This window comes from Martes martes (genome assembly GCF_963455335.1).
Source record: "Martes martes genome assembly, chromosome: 5".
NCBI classification, from domain to species: domain Eukaryota; kingdom Metazoa; phylum Chordata; class Mammalia; order Carnivora; family Mustelidae; genus Martes; species Martes martes.
In genome coordinates this window covers 41846067-41863368 of record NC_137892.1, presented here as the reverse complement: position 1 = coordinate 41863368, position 17302 = coordinate 41846067, and the positions used below count along the sequence as shown (strand labels likewise).

General features: G+C 33.6%; 1 protein-coding gene across 14 annotated transcripts in view; it reads left to right on the top strand.

Moving 5' to 3' along the window:
- PPIP5K2 (diphosphoinositol pentakisphosphate kinase 2) overlaps positions 1 to 17302 on the top strand; it is a 78149-nt gene that overhangs the window by 44306 nt on the left and 16541 nt on the right. For 3 of the 14 annotated variants that reach the window (XR_013966858.1, XM_080804149.1, XM_080804153.1), the window contains 9 exons: positions 672 to 799; positions 1569 to 1683; positions 7271 to 7378; positions 7471 to 7587; positions 10504 to 10671; positions 12999 to 13172; positions 14462 to 14534; positions 16097 to 16216; positions 17102 to 17164. Coding sequence is in view for 9 of the 14 variants with exons in the window: in XM_080804149.1 (XP_080660275.1) it covers positions 672 to 799; positions 1569 to 1683; positions 7271 to 7378; positions 7471 to 7587; positions 10504 to 10671; positions 12999 to 13172; positions 14462 to 14534; positions 16097 to 16216; positions 17102 to 17164 (1066 nt within the window). In the remaining 5 variants the exon portion in view is untranslated. Of the gene's footprint in view, positions 1 to 671; positions 800 to 1568; positions 1684 to 7270; positions 7379 to 7470; positions 7588 to 10503; positions 10672 to 12223; positions 12473 to 12998; positions 13173 to 14461; positions 14535 to 16096; positions 16217 to 17101; positions 17165 to 17302 lie in introns of those variants that run through there. The other 11 variants (XR_013966857.1, XM_080804154.1, XR_013966860.1 and 8 more) reach the window with 7 other exon arrangements.

The window sequence follows — 17302 nt, the reverse complement described above, 5'->3', positions numbered from 1 at the left end:
TTAAGTGATTTGTTAGCCTTTTTTTTTTTTTTTTAAAGATTTTATTTATTTATTTGAGAGAGAATGAGTGAGAGAGAGCATGAGGGAGGAGAAGGTCAGAGGGAGAAATAGACTCCCCAAGGAGCTGGGAGCCCGATGCGGGACTTGATCCTGTAAGTCCGGGATCATGACCTGACCCGAAGGCAGTCGCTCAACCAACTGAGCCACCCAGGCACCCATTTGTTAGCCTTTTTAATCTTTGGCATTTGAATAAACAAAATCTCACGGTTTCATTTGTATTTCTTTTCATAGGTTTATTGACTGTTGTTCTGTGCTCTAGTGTTTGTGTCCTTAGTCCATCTTTCTTTTAGGATTGTTTCTACATTTAAAACCTTATGATTGAGTCGAACTACTGTCAATTAAGATTACATTCATTCATTCATCCTCCCCTCTTCAGAAATTACTTGCTTTTTCCGTTCTACCAAAAAAATCTTTCCAATTGTACTTAGAAGTTTTAGGATGGTATACTTGCAGTTGCAAAAAATGTAAACTCAGAAATTTGTAATATTCAAAAAGAGAAGCTTAATAAAGGTATTTGTCTCTTACCTAGGATGTTTTAAATAAGCAGTGCATTTGTTAGAGTGCTTTGTCATTATACCCTTTTTCTAATAATGATATTATTTTCTGCTCAGGAATATGGTATAACTAAAGCTGAAAAACTGGAGATTGCCAAAGGCTACTGTACTCCTCTAGTTAGAAAAATTCGCTCAGACCTCCAGAGGACGCAAGATGATGACACTGTAAATAAACTCCACCCTGTGTAAGAGACTGTACTAGTATTGTAAATCAATAGGCACCTGTTTTTGCATACTTCAAATCCAATGTTCCTATGAAGAAATCAGGAATGTGTTACTTAGTGCACTGTGGAAATAAGGGTTACCGAGGTATTGCTAACATTTAACTTCCAACCAAGGTTCTTTAGGGGTCCAAACTGAGGAAGAACTGAGATGAAAGGGGACATGTGTCATCTTTCATATGGGATCATCAGTGTGTACCCTATTCAGCAGGATAAATATCTGTGAGCTTCTTTAGGTTATGACCTTTGTCATTTTTATTAGAGGAGCTAAAATGACCTATTTACATTGAACTTGACTAATATTAATTCTTTTTTTTTTTTTAAGATTTTATTTATTTGACAGAGATCACAAGTAGGCAGAGAGGCAGGCAGAGAGAGAGGAGGGGAAGCAGGCTCCCTGCTGATCAGAGAGCCCGATGCGGGGCTCGATCCCAGGACCCTGAGACCATGACCTGGGCCGAAGGCAGCGGCTTTAACCCACTGAGCCACCCAGGCACCCCAAACTAATATTAATTCTTTTTTGACTATCTCAGAGATCCCAGTTATTTCTAGTTAATCTTCATGTTAGAGGAATATCTACAAAGATAACTCCTCAGTTGTGGTTGGAAGAGGGATAGATTCACTCATTATAGTTTTTTACTTCTAGTAAGATTAAATTCCATTACAAAATAATTTCAATACTTAATGTTTGGCTAGATGGTTATGTTCTAACATTGTCTGCTACTAACTTTAGGTATTCCAGAGGTGTTCTGTCTCCTGAACGTCATGTCCGTACCAGGTTATATTTTACCAGTGAAAGTCATGTACATTCTTTGCTCTCTATTCTTCGCTATGGTGCCTTATGCAATGTAAGTAGAATAAGCTATTCCAATCTACCAAGTATGGTTCCTTGAACTTGTAATCAAATCACTAGTACCAGTTTTTACTGTGCAATTTCAGTAATTGATCATTTGCCATCATTTGTCAAACGTCTACTATATACCAAAAACTGTGCTAGATGTTGGGGATAAAGACGTGTTCTCTTCCCTTTGGAGAAGTTTAAGGAAACAATTGCATAAAATATTTTAGGTAATGTTATAGGCTGGTGGTAATGAGATAAAAAGAACCTGATGAATTTGAGTTATTTAGGGGGTAGAAAGAATTTAGTGTTTGGTTGGATATTGTGCCTCTCATCTCTTGTTAGTAGTGAGTCATACCAAAATTTGGCTTAATACAGCCACACTTACTTTTATCTCCCACAGTTTAAAGGATTGACTGTGATATATACTTAGGCATTTTCACTTTGGATCTCTGATGAGGTTACAGTTAGACAGTGGCAAGGGCTTGAATCAACTTAAAGGTTTCCTCTCACATCTGGTGCTTGATGCTTTATGTCAGCTAGAACTTCAGCTGGGATTGTTGACTAGAATATCTATATCTGACCTCTCTGAGTGACCTGCCTGCTATCTCAAAACATGGTAGCTGAGTTCCAAGATTGAGTTTCATAATGGAACAAGGTGCATGTGCAAGACATTTTTATGATCTAACTTATGCAGTAACATACTGTCACTTCTACTGACCTGAATTGGTTGAGGCAGTCATAGAGGTTCATCCAAATTCAAGGGATGGGGAAATAGATCTACATTACTACATGCATGGAGTGTCGCTGTCACATTGTAAGATGAGTACTTGGGATTGGATACATTTGGTGACCATCTTTGGAAAATAGGATCCATCACAATCTGTCTGTTGAATACACAATACATGTTTCTCCTATATACAAAATTCATTTAATCTCTCGTGCAATATTACCTGTCTTATTTTATTACAGCATAAACTTGACATCCCAGGTTTCTTCATCTAAGTCAAGTCCAGATATAGATGGGGTTCCTTGGATACAACTCCTGAATGCTCAAGAGCATTCGGTCTTAATTAAAGACCTATGAACTGAAGAGACCAATTATCTATCCTTCAAATACCCAACATACAGTGGTGGGTTAGGCATTAGGCATAAGATAACTGCTGTAGATGAACTTTTCAAAAGAGGATAAAACAGAAGGTGCATTGTAGTCACTGGTCCATAGCAATTTAGTGAATCTCCCCAGGTCCATGTTGCCCATTCTTTATTTAGGGCTCTGTCATACTGCCAGGAAGTTGTATTCAGTGGCTCATGGCTTCATAATTTGGGTTCTTGATTGCTTCATCTGAGTCATCCTTCCTTTAAAATAAAAAGTAGCTCATGTTTGCAGTTGAGTAGTTTTCTTCAACCTGCTTCCTGCCCAGAGAAGTTTGGGGTTCCAAAGGTCTGTTTATTTTTAGTTCAGGTGGTATAATTTAAAAAAAACAAAACAAAATGGAATAATTTATACTGTATTAAACACATCAATAATTTATACTGTATTATTTATAATACAGTATATAATACAGAATAATTTATACTGTATTAAACACATCAAACCCAAAGATCTCTTACGGATAAGCCCTTTCTACCTTGGATTCCCTATGTGGTTACTAAGGGATGGCACTCAGCAATCCTTATTGCTTAATACTGAGCATCTGAGAGACATACTTCTAAGATCCTGAGAAAGTGCGTTTCTTCGGAAGATCTGTGAAGCACCTCATTACAGCTTTTGGAGGTCTTAGCAAGTGTTTTTATAATCGCACTATGTTATCATGACAGTCTTGTGTTTTCTTTCTTCTCGAAAGTCTGTTAATTACAGCATTGTTTGGTACCCGAAAAGGCTGTGAATCAGAAACAGTTTTATTTTTGGACCCAGCAAGTTTCTTTATAATTGACAATTTCCTTGTAGTTTATCTCTCTCCTAGTTTATTACAGGCAGTGAGAGAATCTTGGTGGCATGTTCAGCACTTGTCCTAAAAATCTCCAGAACTAGTTCATTAGAAATACTTCTTATTTATTTTCCACTGTCTACAGGCTAGTGTTTTCTATACTCTATGCCAGTACATAGCAGGAGTTCATTTTCCTGTGGCTTCCAGTAACATTTTTCTTACCTTTATATAATCCCTCACCAACAACGTCCTCCAGCCTGTTAGGCTTTCACTAACACTCCCCTCAGGACCCTTCCGGTGCTCATACATATGGAGAGTGAGAAAGAAGAGAGAATCAAGAAAGATTCCCATATCTCTAATGTAGGTAATTTGGTAGATGATCCTACCATTCACTGATAAAAGTAATACTTGGGAGGAAGATCAGGTCTTAAGAAGGAAAAGTAATGAGTTTAGGTTTAGACAGCTTGAGTATGTTCATATGTGAGGATAGAGGTTTGGGTTAAAGGTACAGAGTTAGGAAGCCAACATACAAATGACAGCTAAGGTGGTAGCTAGTAATAAGGTTCCCAGGGAGTTTGTATTTGAAATGATAAAACGACATCAAAGAGATTGGCAGTGAAAGTGATAATGTACAAAAGAGACTTAGAAATTTTAATATCTTGTTTCTCAGTACACCCAAACCATAGATTACCTAGAAACAATTTCACTCTATTATGTTTTATATAACAGAGATATATTTTCATCCATCTCTAAAATTGCAAAAAATAAGAATTTTCCTTCAATTTTCTCTATATGTATTGGTGTACACATCCGTACACATCTATTAACAAAGTGGTTCTTAAAAGAAAATTTAATTTTGTTTTACCTTTTTAATAAAGGGCATTTAGATATATAGTGAGGATTAGTCAGTCTCTCTTTTTTTAAAAAATGTTTTATTTATTTATTTGACAGAGAGAGATCACAAGTAGGCAGAGAGGCAGGCAGAGAGAGAGGGAGGAAGCAGGCTCCCTGCTGAGCAGAAAGCCCGATGCGGGGCTCGATTCCAGGACCCTGAGATCATGACCTGAGCAGAAGGCAGAGGCTTTAACCCACTGAGCCACCCAGGCACCCCTGTTAGTCTCTTGATTCTTCCAATTTTAGTATATGTGCTGCCGAAGCGAGCACTAGTCTCTTGATTCTTAATTTTATCATTAGCCTTGATGAATAGTTAATATTAAAGTTATCCTAAAATTATTTCAGTCCTCTGTTCTCAACAAATTTTCTCATTCCTATGTTTTTCCCTCGTTTCAGTTTCTTTGTCCCATTAAGGAATAGCAAAGTGACATCCCTTGCATGCATATGTGCATTATTGAGCTTTAATAAAAGAAATTGTAGAAAAAAAAATGATGCTTAATTAGCAAGTCAGGAACTTAATTTATCCAGTAGTAATGATGGAATTGTTTGTTTTTGGGGAGAACTATGTCTCCTATGTGGTTCCTTTTTGACTCTTACACTTATTTAGAAGGTGGAAGAAGCATGGAAGATACAGGAGCCAATAGAACAAGCCTGTGGAGCATTTTAGTGAGCAGTGGATGAAATGGCAACAGATGGGGTTGGAGAGCCAGTGCCTTGATGATCCTAAGGGGATTGGGAAACCATTTTTAAGCAGGGAAGTAAATGGCTTTGGTTGCTGTGTGGACAGCAGATAGTCTGGAGTACATGTGAGAAAACCAGTTAGGAAGCTCTCTGGCAGTGATCTGAAGAAAGATATAACTTGGATTAGGGTAGTGGTAGTAGAATTAGAGCTTGTTGAGTATATATTGCATTCAGCTACATTTTTAAAACAGAAGCTTTCCTTTTAAAATTCTGCTTCCAGGATTTCAAACAAATTATTTTTCACGTTAGTAAATACATGTAGGATCTTTAATATCAATATGATGTCCCATTTTTTAATATAAAAAATTTATTTGAACTGTAATTCATTATTGCAGTTCATGTTATCTTTATAAGACCCTATAACTGGTATCTTAAAACCTTGTTCAGTCTCTCCCCACTTGAAATTTTTTATTTTTTTCAGTGTGAACTAGGTAAAATCTACCTCTCCATAATGGATTTTTTTCAGAAGATGTTTGTTAAGGAAACCTGATTTTAAGTAAGATTTTAGGGAATGTATTTAATAAGACTTAATTTTAAAAAGATATTTTATAGATTCTTGCATGTTAATTGTGTTCAGGAAGATGCTACTAAATATTATTTAATTTCATATGTTCATTAGACTGGACCTAGCAGAATCTATAACTGCAACGCTGAATTAGATATTATTAGATGGTGTTTTCATTAATAATATAGGATCACAAACTCTAATATATCTTTTTACCTACTGAAAATTTTTAATATTTAATTTAAATCCATTATTTATAGTAACTCATATTTAGTGAAACTCAAATGCTATGCTAATATTCTCCCTCCCAATTTTGAAAAAAATGCAGATACATCTTTGCAAATATTCCTACTGCAGATACACAAGCAGACACGTGCAAACAAACACAGATTCAGTTTTTTCCTCTGGAATGTTGCTTAGGTTGGGAGTAGCTTCCCTAATGGCTTTGCATTAGAGCATTTAGAGGTGTGGATATCCATTTATTAAAATGATGCTAAGCACACATGGAAGAATACAAATTATGTGATGTATACTTTACTTTTCTAGAAACTTCAAAAGGGAAATGCTTCCTTAGAGATGTGTAATGTCTAAATTTGAAAAGGAATACATGCTGGTTTAGGATTTTGTTTTTTTTTTTTAAATAAGTAATCAACATGTGGTCTTGTAAGTTTAGGCTTTTGTGTGTCAAATTTCATTTTTTAAAACAAGAGAAATCTTCTAAAGTCCAAAATATTGTATACTCTTACTGTATGCAAAAAAATTGTTGTATGCATTTATTTCTAAGGTTTATGACATATGAAATGAAGGAAAGTTATCTGTGATGTAGACCCTGTTACGCATTGACTGTAGACTTTATACTTTGAGTAGTTTTGCCTTTTCAGATAGAATTTTCTACTTTGAATGCTTGTAGTACATTTTCTCTAGGATTCCTTTCAGTTCTGATGCTAAATGATTATATGTTTAAATACCAATGATTACCTAAATGAAGATGGAGGAGTGATGAAAGAGATGATAAGATTAATTGAACTTGTAAATATACCACCTCCTGCTGATTATTTTAAATACCACTGCAGTATAATGAGGCATATTTACTGATAAGCATGTATTACATACATTGACTATATAATACTGGGAAAAATAGCTCTAGGATAGTATTCTGTTTATGAATCGTGATTCCACACTTCGGGAGTTAAGTTTAACAACTCACTGCCCCTTACTAAGCCTCAAAATACAATTGTGCTTTTGTGTTTCAGAGATTTTTATTTTTACTTTCTAGAAGCTATTTAAAAAAGTTACCATTAGACTTTCTATTACTGCTGATAAGAGATTCTTAAAATACTTTAGCTAAACATAAGTAATTTATCAAGACTTAAGTATAGTTGAGTTATTTTGAAAGGTTGAGCATATACATATTTACCTTGTTTGTGTGGTATCACTCAGGATTAAACAAACTACCATAATGAAAATAAAGTGAGTTTCAAGTAAAGTGGTATGAGAAAAATGCTTACCATATACCTTTTGTTCAGGAATCAAAGGATGAACAGTGGAAACGAGCTATGGATTACTTAAATGTTGTCAATGAACTCAATTACATGACTCAGATTGTGATCATGCTTTATGAGGATCCTAACAAGGTAAAAAGAGTTCTTGATTTGTATATTATTATCAGAGGTAAATAAGTAGCCTGTAGTTTTTCATTTTGGAAATGTTCTATAATTTTTTTTAGGATCTTTCCTCAGAGGAACGCTTTCATGTTGAATTACATTTTAGTCCAGGAGCTAAAGGATGTGAAGAAGACAAAAATTTACCATCTGGCTATGGATATAGACCAGCTTCAAGAGAGGTAATAAAGATGAAACTCGCAGTGTTTGGTTACTATAGTTCTAGATTTCCATAAGATTTCTGTAAGAATTTCCTGTTAATGTACTTCAATTCTTACCTCAACTACCAAGTAGCAAGATGGTATAAATTTCTTTATGTATGATTTGGGCAGACAACATTTCTAAGCATACTAGAATTTTATATTTTATTTAGATTTTTCGTATTTTTAAGACCAGTATTTAGAATGCTTAACTATAGTTTTGGTTGTTGTATTACTTGAGGACTAGTGCATGGTAAACACTGTGCTAATGATCACTTGGTACAAATTATTATTGTTTTAATCCTTACACTAACCTTACAAAGTTAAATATGTATTCAACTTAAAACTTATCACTAAATTATAATTCATATTGATAAATCATACACTTATGATTTAGCTTAATGATGTATTACAGAATGAACACAATTAAAAATAGCCAGGCAGGTTATGCGTAGCATATTATCATCATTCCAGAAGACCCAGTTTTGTCCCCCCTCCCTGTCCAACCTCTCCTTCTTCTCCTCAAAGATACCTACTGTTATGAACCATGTTTGAATTATGCCTATTTTTGAACTTTTTATAAATCGCAAAATATATGCTTTTGGGGGAGCGTGAGTGGGTTTGGCTTCTTTCTTTCATTATGTCTATGAAATTTATCCATTCTGTTCTTCATTTTTGTTGTCATGTAGGATTACATGGCAACAATAAATATAAATAAATACAGCGCAATTTGTTCATCTCTTCTACTTTGATCATTTATTTGTTTCCAGTTCAAGCTATGAAGTTGGTTTCATGATCATTTTTGTATAAGTCTTTTGGTGAACATATGTACACATTACTTTTGGATATACATCGAGGAGTAAAATTGCTAGGTCATAGGGTGTATATGTTCAAGTTTAGAAAATATAATCAAATAGTTTTCTAAAGATACTGCCATATCCTTGTCAGCACTTGGTATGATCATTGTTTTTAATGTAGCTATTTTGAAGGATATATAGTGATACCTTGTCATGGTTTAATTTTACATTATCCGCATGACCAATAAGGATTAGCAATTTTCATATGTTTATTGGCCATTTGGATATGCTTTTTATGAAGAGCTGCTGGCTTAGACCAGCATGGTGTTGAATAGAAGTGTTGCTGTTAAACACTTCACTCACAGTGCCCATGGGTGGCTCAGTCAGTTAAGCATCTGATTCTTGATTTCAGCTCAGGTTATGAGCTTAAGGTGTGAGAGTGAGCCCAAGTCCGGCTCTAGGCTGGTTGTGGAGGCTGCTTAAGATTCTCTCTTTGCCCCTCTCCCCAGAAAAATAAAATAAAAAAATAAATGCTTCTTCATTCTCAAACTGAAGTAAAATGTTCCATAGATAACTTTTTGGGATTTTGGTTGAGATTACATAAATTCTGCAGATCAATTTTGAGGGCAATAAACTTATAGTAGTAGATCCTCTAGTCCAAGGAGTTGATATAGCTCTGAATTTATTTAGCTCTTTTTGAATCTTTTTGGTAAAATTAAGGGTTTTTATGTCTTGTATCTTCTTTGTCACATCAATTATATCTTCTTTGTCAAATTAATTCCTTTATATTTTTATGCTATCATACATGATTTATTTAAATTTCATTTTGTTTGTTTTAGTGAATAGTGAATTTTAACTCAATTGTATATGAAAATTTTATAACAGCCTTACTAACATGCTGTTATTAATTCTAATAATTTATCCATGATAATATATATAAATATATATATAATATATATAAAATAGATCATATCTATTTTTTTGACATATCTTTTTTTTTTAAGATTTTATTTATTCATTTGACAGACAGAGATCACGAGTAGGCAGAGAGGCAGGCAGAGAGAGAGGAAAGGAAGCAGGCTCCCCGCTGAGCAGAGAGCCTGATGCGGGGCTTGATCCCAGGACCCTGGGATCATGACCTGAGCCGAAGGCAGAGGCTTTAACCCACTGAGCCACCCAGGTGCCCCCATATCTATTTTTTATAGATATAATAATATCTATGAATGATGACAAATGTCCAGTATGGTGTTGAGTAGATTTAATAATGGTGGACACACTAATATTTCAATGATTTATTAACTGTGATGATTGTTATCAAGATTTTAGATATCTCTTAACCAGTTAAAGAAGTTCTTCTTTATTTCCTATACTCCTTAGTTTGATGATGGATTTTATGTACTTCTGCCTGACTTCTTTTGACTAATGTTATGTTTGTGAGATTTGTTGAATGTAATTGTATTTAGTTTTAGTATGTTCATTGCTATTGCTTTAAAACATGTTTTACTATATATGTGACTATGCCCCAAGTTACCCTTTCTATTATAGATAGATATTTGATATAAGTTGTTTTTAACTTGTTTATCTTTTATCTGGTTTTATTCATCTGTGTCCTGGCGCATGGTACACACCCAGTAAATATTTAGTAAGTCATCATATGATTATTTATGCAATCATCACATGTGTCGGGACTATTTGGAACATAATTTAAATATTCTGAAATTTATGAATTAAAATGCTGTTTTAGTTTGTGCTCATGCTCATATTATTCCTGTATAATAAAACTGATCTCTGTTCTTTATTACTGTTACTTATTATTATTTCTTATTTATGTTGACATTTGATGAAATATAACTAAACACTTGGTTTTGTGTGGCACTTTGTGTTGTCACTTATTGTTTAATTTTTCCATTGCGTATTTCTTAAAGTCAGGAACTCTGTCATCTGTCTTATGATACCCAGATTAATATTAGGCTGTTGAATATTGATTCATTTGAATCAGCAAACTTATATATGTGCCACAACTATACCAATTGGTGGTTGAATTTATCATAAGAGACTCTTGCTTTATCTGAATTTTATATGTTGTATTCTTTGCTCACAGAATGAAGGCAGGAGATCTTTTAAAATTGATAATGATGATGAACCACATACTTCTAAAAAAGATGAGACTGATCGTGCTGTGATACTGTTCAAACCCATGGTATCAGAGCCAATTCATATACACAGGAAGTCTCCACTTCCAAGATCTAGGAAGATTCCTACAAATGAAGTAAGTATATGTGTCAGAGCATGTTTTTCATAAAACAAACTAACTATATTTTAATAAAACAGAAAAGAAAATACAGCTTTAATTATGGAGCTTGGGAACCTAACAGATTTTTCATTGTGAACTTTGCCTCTTTCTCTAATAAATAATTTAAAAATAGAGAGGCCGTTAAAAAAGAGATAAAGCTTTAAGAATCTGGAGCTTTATGTATTGTTTTCCTAACAAAGTTGAGTAGACATAGTAAAATAAGACTTTTTTAAAAACTCATCTATTTTTTTCTCCTGTCATGTTAGGTTATTCTAATAAAGAATTTTTTTAAAAGTCTGATATAATAGGCAGAGAATAATTTTCACCTGAAAGTAGAGAGGAAGTGCCAGAAATGCCTTCACAACAACTGATTCCAATGACACTGTAAATTAAGTATGAAATTCTAAGTCGTTAGCCTGATTGCACAAATCAGTATGGGAATTTGAAAATTTGAGGAGATAGTTGAAAATGTTACCTTTTGTATTAAGGTCTATAATTAAATAAGGCTAATTCTTATGTTCTCTAATAGAATAACATTTAAATAACTACTAAAATAAGATTTAACAGGAAAGCTGAACAGTTGGAATGTAGCTTGTTAAGTAAATCTTTAACACCAGTATGCATTTTTTATAATTCAAAAACCTTTATTTTGGGTTATCTATATTCCCTATAGGCTGATTCTCCCAGCACTGATTGAGATTAGTGCTTATAAATGTTTTCTGAATGCTCAAGTGAAAGTTCAGAGCAAGATTTTAAGATAGAAACCACCTTAACTTTTAAGTTAGAAAAATATCTTTGTTGATAATGACATATGCCAAGCCATGAGAGTTAAATATAACATTTAACTAGCAGTTGGTGAGTAAGAATGTAAATAACAGCAAAACAGAATTATGCTCATTTCTGTTGCCCCAAATTATACAAACAGAAGTGTTTTATGATTCTCAAATTTCAAATAAATATGTGACCCAATTTGACAATTATGTATAGGAAAAACATCCATCAATAAATAGATTGTGGTAATTTTATAATGGAAATTGTATACTACCTAGGGTTTCTATAGGGATTGTGATATTTTAAGTTAATTATTAAAGACAATGACTAAGAGCTGTAGAATTTGGGACTGTGTTCTAGTATAGCTTAATTTAAAAATAAGAAACCTGGGACTATGTTCAGGTATCTTTAATTTCAGAAAATTGGGAAATGACATATTAATATAACTTAAACATCTGTGTGAGGGCAGTGATTTTGATGTTGTTGAACAAAGCAATCTGCACATTAATCAGATTGTTCAAAATTTTACCATTAAACCTTCTGTACTCCAGAAAGCTTGTAACACTGATAAAGCCAAATGTGTTGTGAGTCTTCATTTTGCAACACATTTGTATTTGTAAAATCGTCAACAGAATCACTGCCCTTTGTTAATTCTTAAGACGCAGAACACATTTATAAACCTTTTTTCTCATAAATACTTAAATAATTGCTTTCAAGAGATTATTTCTATGCCATGCTAAACTTTTACTTCCATAAGGTAAATTATTCAAGTAAAACCTTGAAGACTTTTTCCAGCGTCCACCATCTCCATGGATATCAGAAGTTTGTACTTCCAAAAGACACACAGAGAAAAAGACTATTCTCTTCATTTTGTGCAAGTAGATTTTACTCTGTCCTCACTATCTGAAACCTGAACATGCAAACATGTAAATGATGATGTTTGCTGCATGTTTTGCTTACTGAACTCTATAAATAATCTTTGGAGGGGGTAAACAAAATAGCTTGAAAGTGGAAACAAGTGCAATTTGAATCCATTTTACCTCTCTTTTTTAAAGTGTCTGGTAGATAGGTTTTCTTTTCTACATCATATTCATTGAAACTTCTGTAACCCTTTGCACAATTCTTTAGTGCTTTGGGCTAGAAGGTTACCCAGCACAGAATGTCTTGAATATTTAAAATTAAGCAGAATACTTTTATATTTTAAAAGTTGCTAAGACAGAAAATTGTTAAATCTTTCCAGTTTTAAGAGAAAAGTGACAACTATTAAGCAGTATAAATATTTTATATATTGAAGATAAGGTAATTCCTATAACTGTTATCACAATACAATTAGATTTCTAACTCTTTCCCATGAATTTCTCAAATATTTGAAATATTTGGCTCCCAAATTACTGTTTAATAGTTTTTTTTTTTAAATTGATAAATGCGAACAAACTGTATTTTTTTTTCTTTCTGATCATTTGGCTCTGTTGTATCTAACTTTGCATGCTCTGCTTTTTTTTTTTTTTCTTTGCCCCCTTTCTCACTTCCAGGAAGAGAGCCCCCTGAGTGTGTCTAGCCCAGAGGGTACTGGTACCTGGCTGCATTATACCAGTGGTGTGGGTACTGGGCGTCGAAGACGCAGATCAGGGGAACAAATCACTTCTTCCCCTGTCTCCCCCAAATCATTGGCTTTCACATCCAGTATTTTTGGCTCATGGCAACAGGTTTTTAAACTTTACTTCATTAAACATTTTCCTACCCGCATTCAGAGCAACAAACAGCTGTCTTTGAGGACATCTAATCCCTTATATTTAACATCAGAGTAAATCCTTCTGTATTTTAATTTTCCGTTCATTTAAAAATAAGCTTGTGATACCTGACAATATTTGAGAGAAAGAAACCTCTTGCATTGCATGTGTTTAGGATTTTTACTGGGAGGGTTTTAAATATCCAGGATTTAAAAATTAATCAATAAATTTTATATTCCTGGAACTTTAGTGTGTTAATAAAAAATTTTAAAAAGGAAAGAAATCTTTTTTGGCATAGTTGTCCTTCAAAACATTCAGAAACAAAATTATGTAATATGATGGTAAGAAAATTTAATGACCTTTCCCCCCATAATTGAAAAATTAGATTCCATTTGGAATTTGCTGAGAGTATGAACATTTTTTAAACTATCAAAATTTACGTGGTCCTGTGTTAATTAGCGGGGTATACCTAATATTAATTATTCTTTCCCTCACTATTCCATTATCCGGAAGTATCTAAAGGATACATACAGTGTGGGGTTTTTTTGAGTTGTATAATATTTTAATGCTGTCTTTATATGAAGATGCAATATACAGGTACCCATTAGTAATATGGGCCAAAATAAAAGGACTTCAGAAGGACTTTCTGTGATGACATTTGGAAATTTAAAATAATAGAATTTTTTTGCTTTTTTTTTTTTTGCTTTAAGAATGGAAGGTCTGCTGTTACACATGACTTTCCCAAGAATTTCAGCAACTTCCTTTTGGAAATATAATGCATTTGATTATAGGAAAAGGGATTATGGTATCCATTAAGGCTGTGAATATTTAACGGTTACTCTGATAAAGCCTGTGCATGGATCAGTAATTGTACGGTGACCTCAACAGTCTCTGTCTGTCTTTTCTTTTGTTTGTGATTGTTTTTCCCCCCTTCAAATACAGGAGCTGTGTAAGAGTGGGCATTTGGCTTCTTTTAAGAGTGAAATTATATCAATCTATTAATTGTTTCTTTTCATCTGTCTTGTTTCATACATGATATTTCATTCTGAATGCCTGCTTCGCACCACTTCATTGCAAGGACTTCATATGAAATGGACTCCCTTCAGAAGGGGATCTTGCATGATCTTTTATGTTTTATGTATTTCTACTAATATTTATCATACAGCTTATTAACCTTTGTCTGTCTGGAACAGGCTTCAAATGAAGTATGGCCTTTTTAATTGATTTTACTGTTTTACCTCATTTATTTTGCTTTCCTTGTACAGGTTGTATCTGAAAATGCTAATTACCTGCGAACACCAAGAACTCTTGTGGAACAGAAGCAGAACCCTACTGTAGGTATGTGGTCTAAAGGGAAATTATATTCCAAACCTTCTTCAACTCCCTCTTTTGCACATGTGTAAAACTTCAGTGATGAAAGCATGACCAAATGCTATGCTTTAGTTTTTATTTAACACATACTAATTAAAAAATATTGTACGACTCAAAGTATACAGTAAAGTTTCAATAAAATGAACGAGGAATAGCATTTAATTTGATTTATAACTGTTTTGACTGTCTGCAGTGTAAACTACTTAGTCCAGTTGCCAATGCTATTTTTTAATCTTGTATAAATTAAAATCCCAAAATGTTTTAATTTAGGAAGGAAACTTCATTTTCCCAGTTGATAAAATTGTATATATGCTATTGTAAACGAAAAAGAACCTTCTACTAAAAAGAAAAAAAAAAGAAACTTCTTTTCTGATTAACAAAAAATTTTAAGTGGGGAGTGTTTTAAACCCTTTCTCAGTGTATTGATTTTCCTTTTGATTATCTCCTAAGGAAAACCAAAACAAAACTAATGCATAAGTGTAGTTGTTATTCATTATTGACCTATGGAATGTAACTAGTTCTTTGCAAATAGTGTTGCAAAGCAACATTGAAAAGGACCTTTCTAAACTTACTAGTTTTAAGCTCATTGTTGGTAAACGATATGAGGTAATGGCATAGTATTTTCTCTACAAATAGTTGTCTAAATAGGTTTAATAAAGCATGAATTAGGTTCAACTTTTTATGTACTTTGATCTACATACTAAGTATATGAACTGTTTGTTGATAACTATTTACTTGAGGATCTTCTTTAGTTAATTACACACAGCTAATGTTGATAGCTTCTAATATTCCCACATTATCTTCCTTTATGTATCATAATGTATTTGATAGAAATTTTTTTAAACTTTACCAAGTGGTAAAAGTTTTCCTTGGGTATAAAGATTTTTGCTACAAATTAAACATCACTTTATACTGGCTATGTTTTATTTGCTAGTAATGTGTTTCATGGGGTCTTATTAATTAAGATCTGAAGTCATTTAAGTATTAGAAACTTAAGGTGATTTAGGCCTGGATGACCTACAAGGAATTGTTCTCACATGGTCTTCTCACAGATTAGTAATTTGCTTTATTTTGTAACATATACTGATGATTCTTAACTCAGGAGTATCAGAAAAGATTCTTCATTTATAGACATACATTAAAAAATACTGACCTTTTATGACTAGATTTGTGCTAGGAGAGGTTTTTTTATATGAACTGCTCATGCAAACTGAGAGAATCCCTTATCAACCTAAATTAATTCCTGTGGTAGTATTTTTAGTACTTTTAATATATATATGTCTAGTTATAGTATAGGTATATTATTTCCCTCAAAGGCAACATTTTTACCGGTGTTGAATACCTTCATTTGTACATATGATAAATGGTGGTGGTGATTATATTAAAGTTGACATTACAAGTGAATTGTGAGTCTATTGAAGGCACTGCCAGATAAGTGTGGTAAGAGCCATGTTATTGCATGCTGCATGAATTCCCATTGTGAATGGAAGAACACCCGTTGTGTATGTATTTTCTCTAACTCCCATCAGGGTCTCACTGTGCGGGCCTGTTTAGCACCTCGGTGCTCGGGGGTTCTTCAAGCGCACCTAACCTACAGGATTATGCTCGTACTCATCGTAAAAAGCTGACTTCTTCTGGCTGCATAGATGGTATGTGCACATATGCACACACAGATTCATATGCACACCCACGCACACACCCATAAACATACAGTACTTCTCAAAGGCAAGCCTAAGTCCACTGACTGATTCAACTGGAATCCTTGCACCCTTTGATGACACCTAGCACCTAAATGACAATCACTGCTTTCTTGTCCATAGCTTGGATCCGTGTTTCATCAGAGTTAATTGTAGTTAGACACACAGTACTTATTCAATGACTAGTTTGTTGAAATGTGAAATTTAGAACTGCACCATATGTATTGGTCTTATGGACAGTAAGTAAGCCATATTATAAAGAATAAGTCTTTCTCTGATCTTTTAAACTTTCGTTCATTGTTATCCCTCATTTTACTTACTGACAGTGATCTAAATGAAATAAAGTAAACAGAACGTTTATAAGTAGAAGAAAATATTTTGGCAATACTTTTATAAAATAAACATAGGATGCGAATATTTTAGAATCCCTAGTTGGAGAGCCTCTCACTCTTGTTAAAATACCTTAAGTGTTAATATTCAGATTGTCTTTTGAGGCTCCTGGAAGCTTGTGCCTGTTAATAGGAATGTTTATTAGCCCTTTCAGGATTAGCTTTATTTAAAATGTTTTCTCATATATCCACAAATTTACTTAAGTCAGTAAAACATGGATTTACCAGAATTGCTGGCTCATCCCGCTTTTCTTTCTTTTGTATATTTCATTAAACACTTTGCCTCTATCATCAAGCCATTTTACTTTTAACCAGTACCCTCTCTCATTCCCTTCTGCATGTCACCTAATTCTAACCTCCTTATATATTTGTTTTTTCCCTCTTTTTTTAAGTGTTCTTCTTTTGGTAGCTGTTACGAATTTCAGGTACCTGTTTTTCTCTTTCTCAGACGCCACACGCGGTTCTGCTGTTAAAAGGTTTTCTATCTCATTTGCTCGACACCCAACCAATGGTACGTTTTGCTTTTATTTTAAAAGATACTCCCCTGCTTCATCCTTTTTTATTTTTCTTTTATTTCAAACTGTGGGGTATACAGTATCATTCATTTCTCCATTCTTAATTTCAGTTGGCATATAATTCCAACTTACTC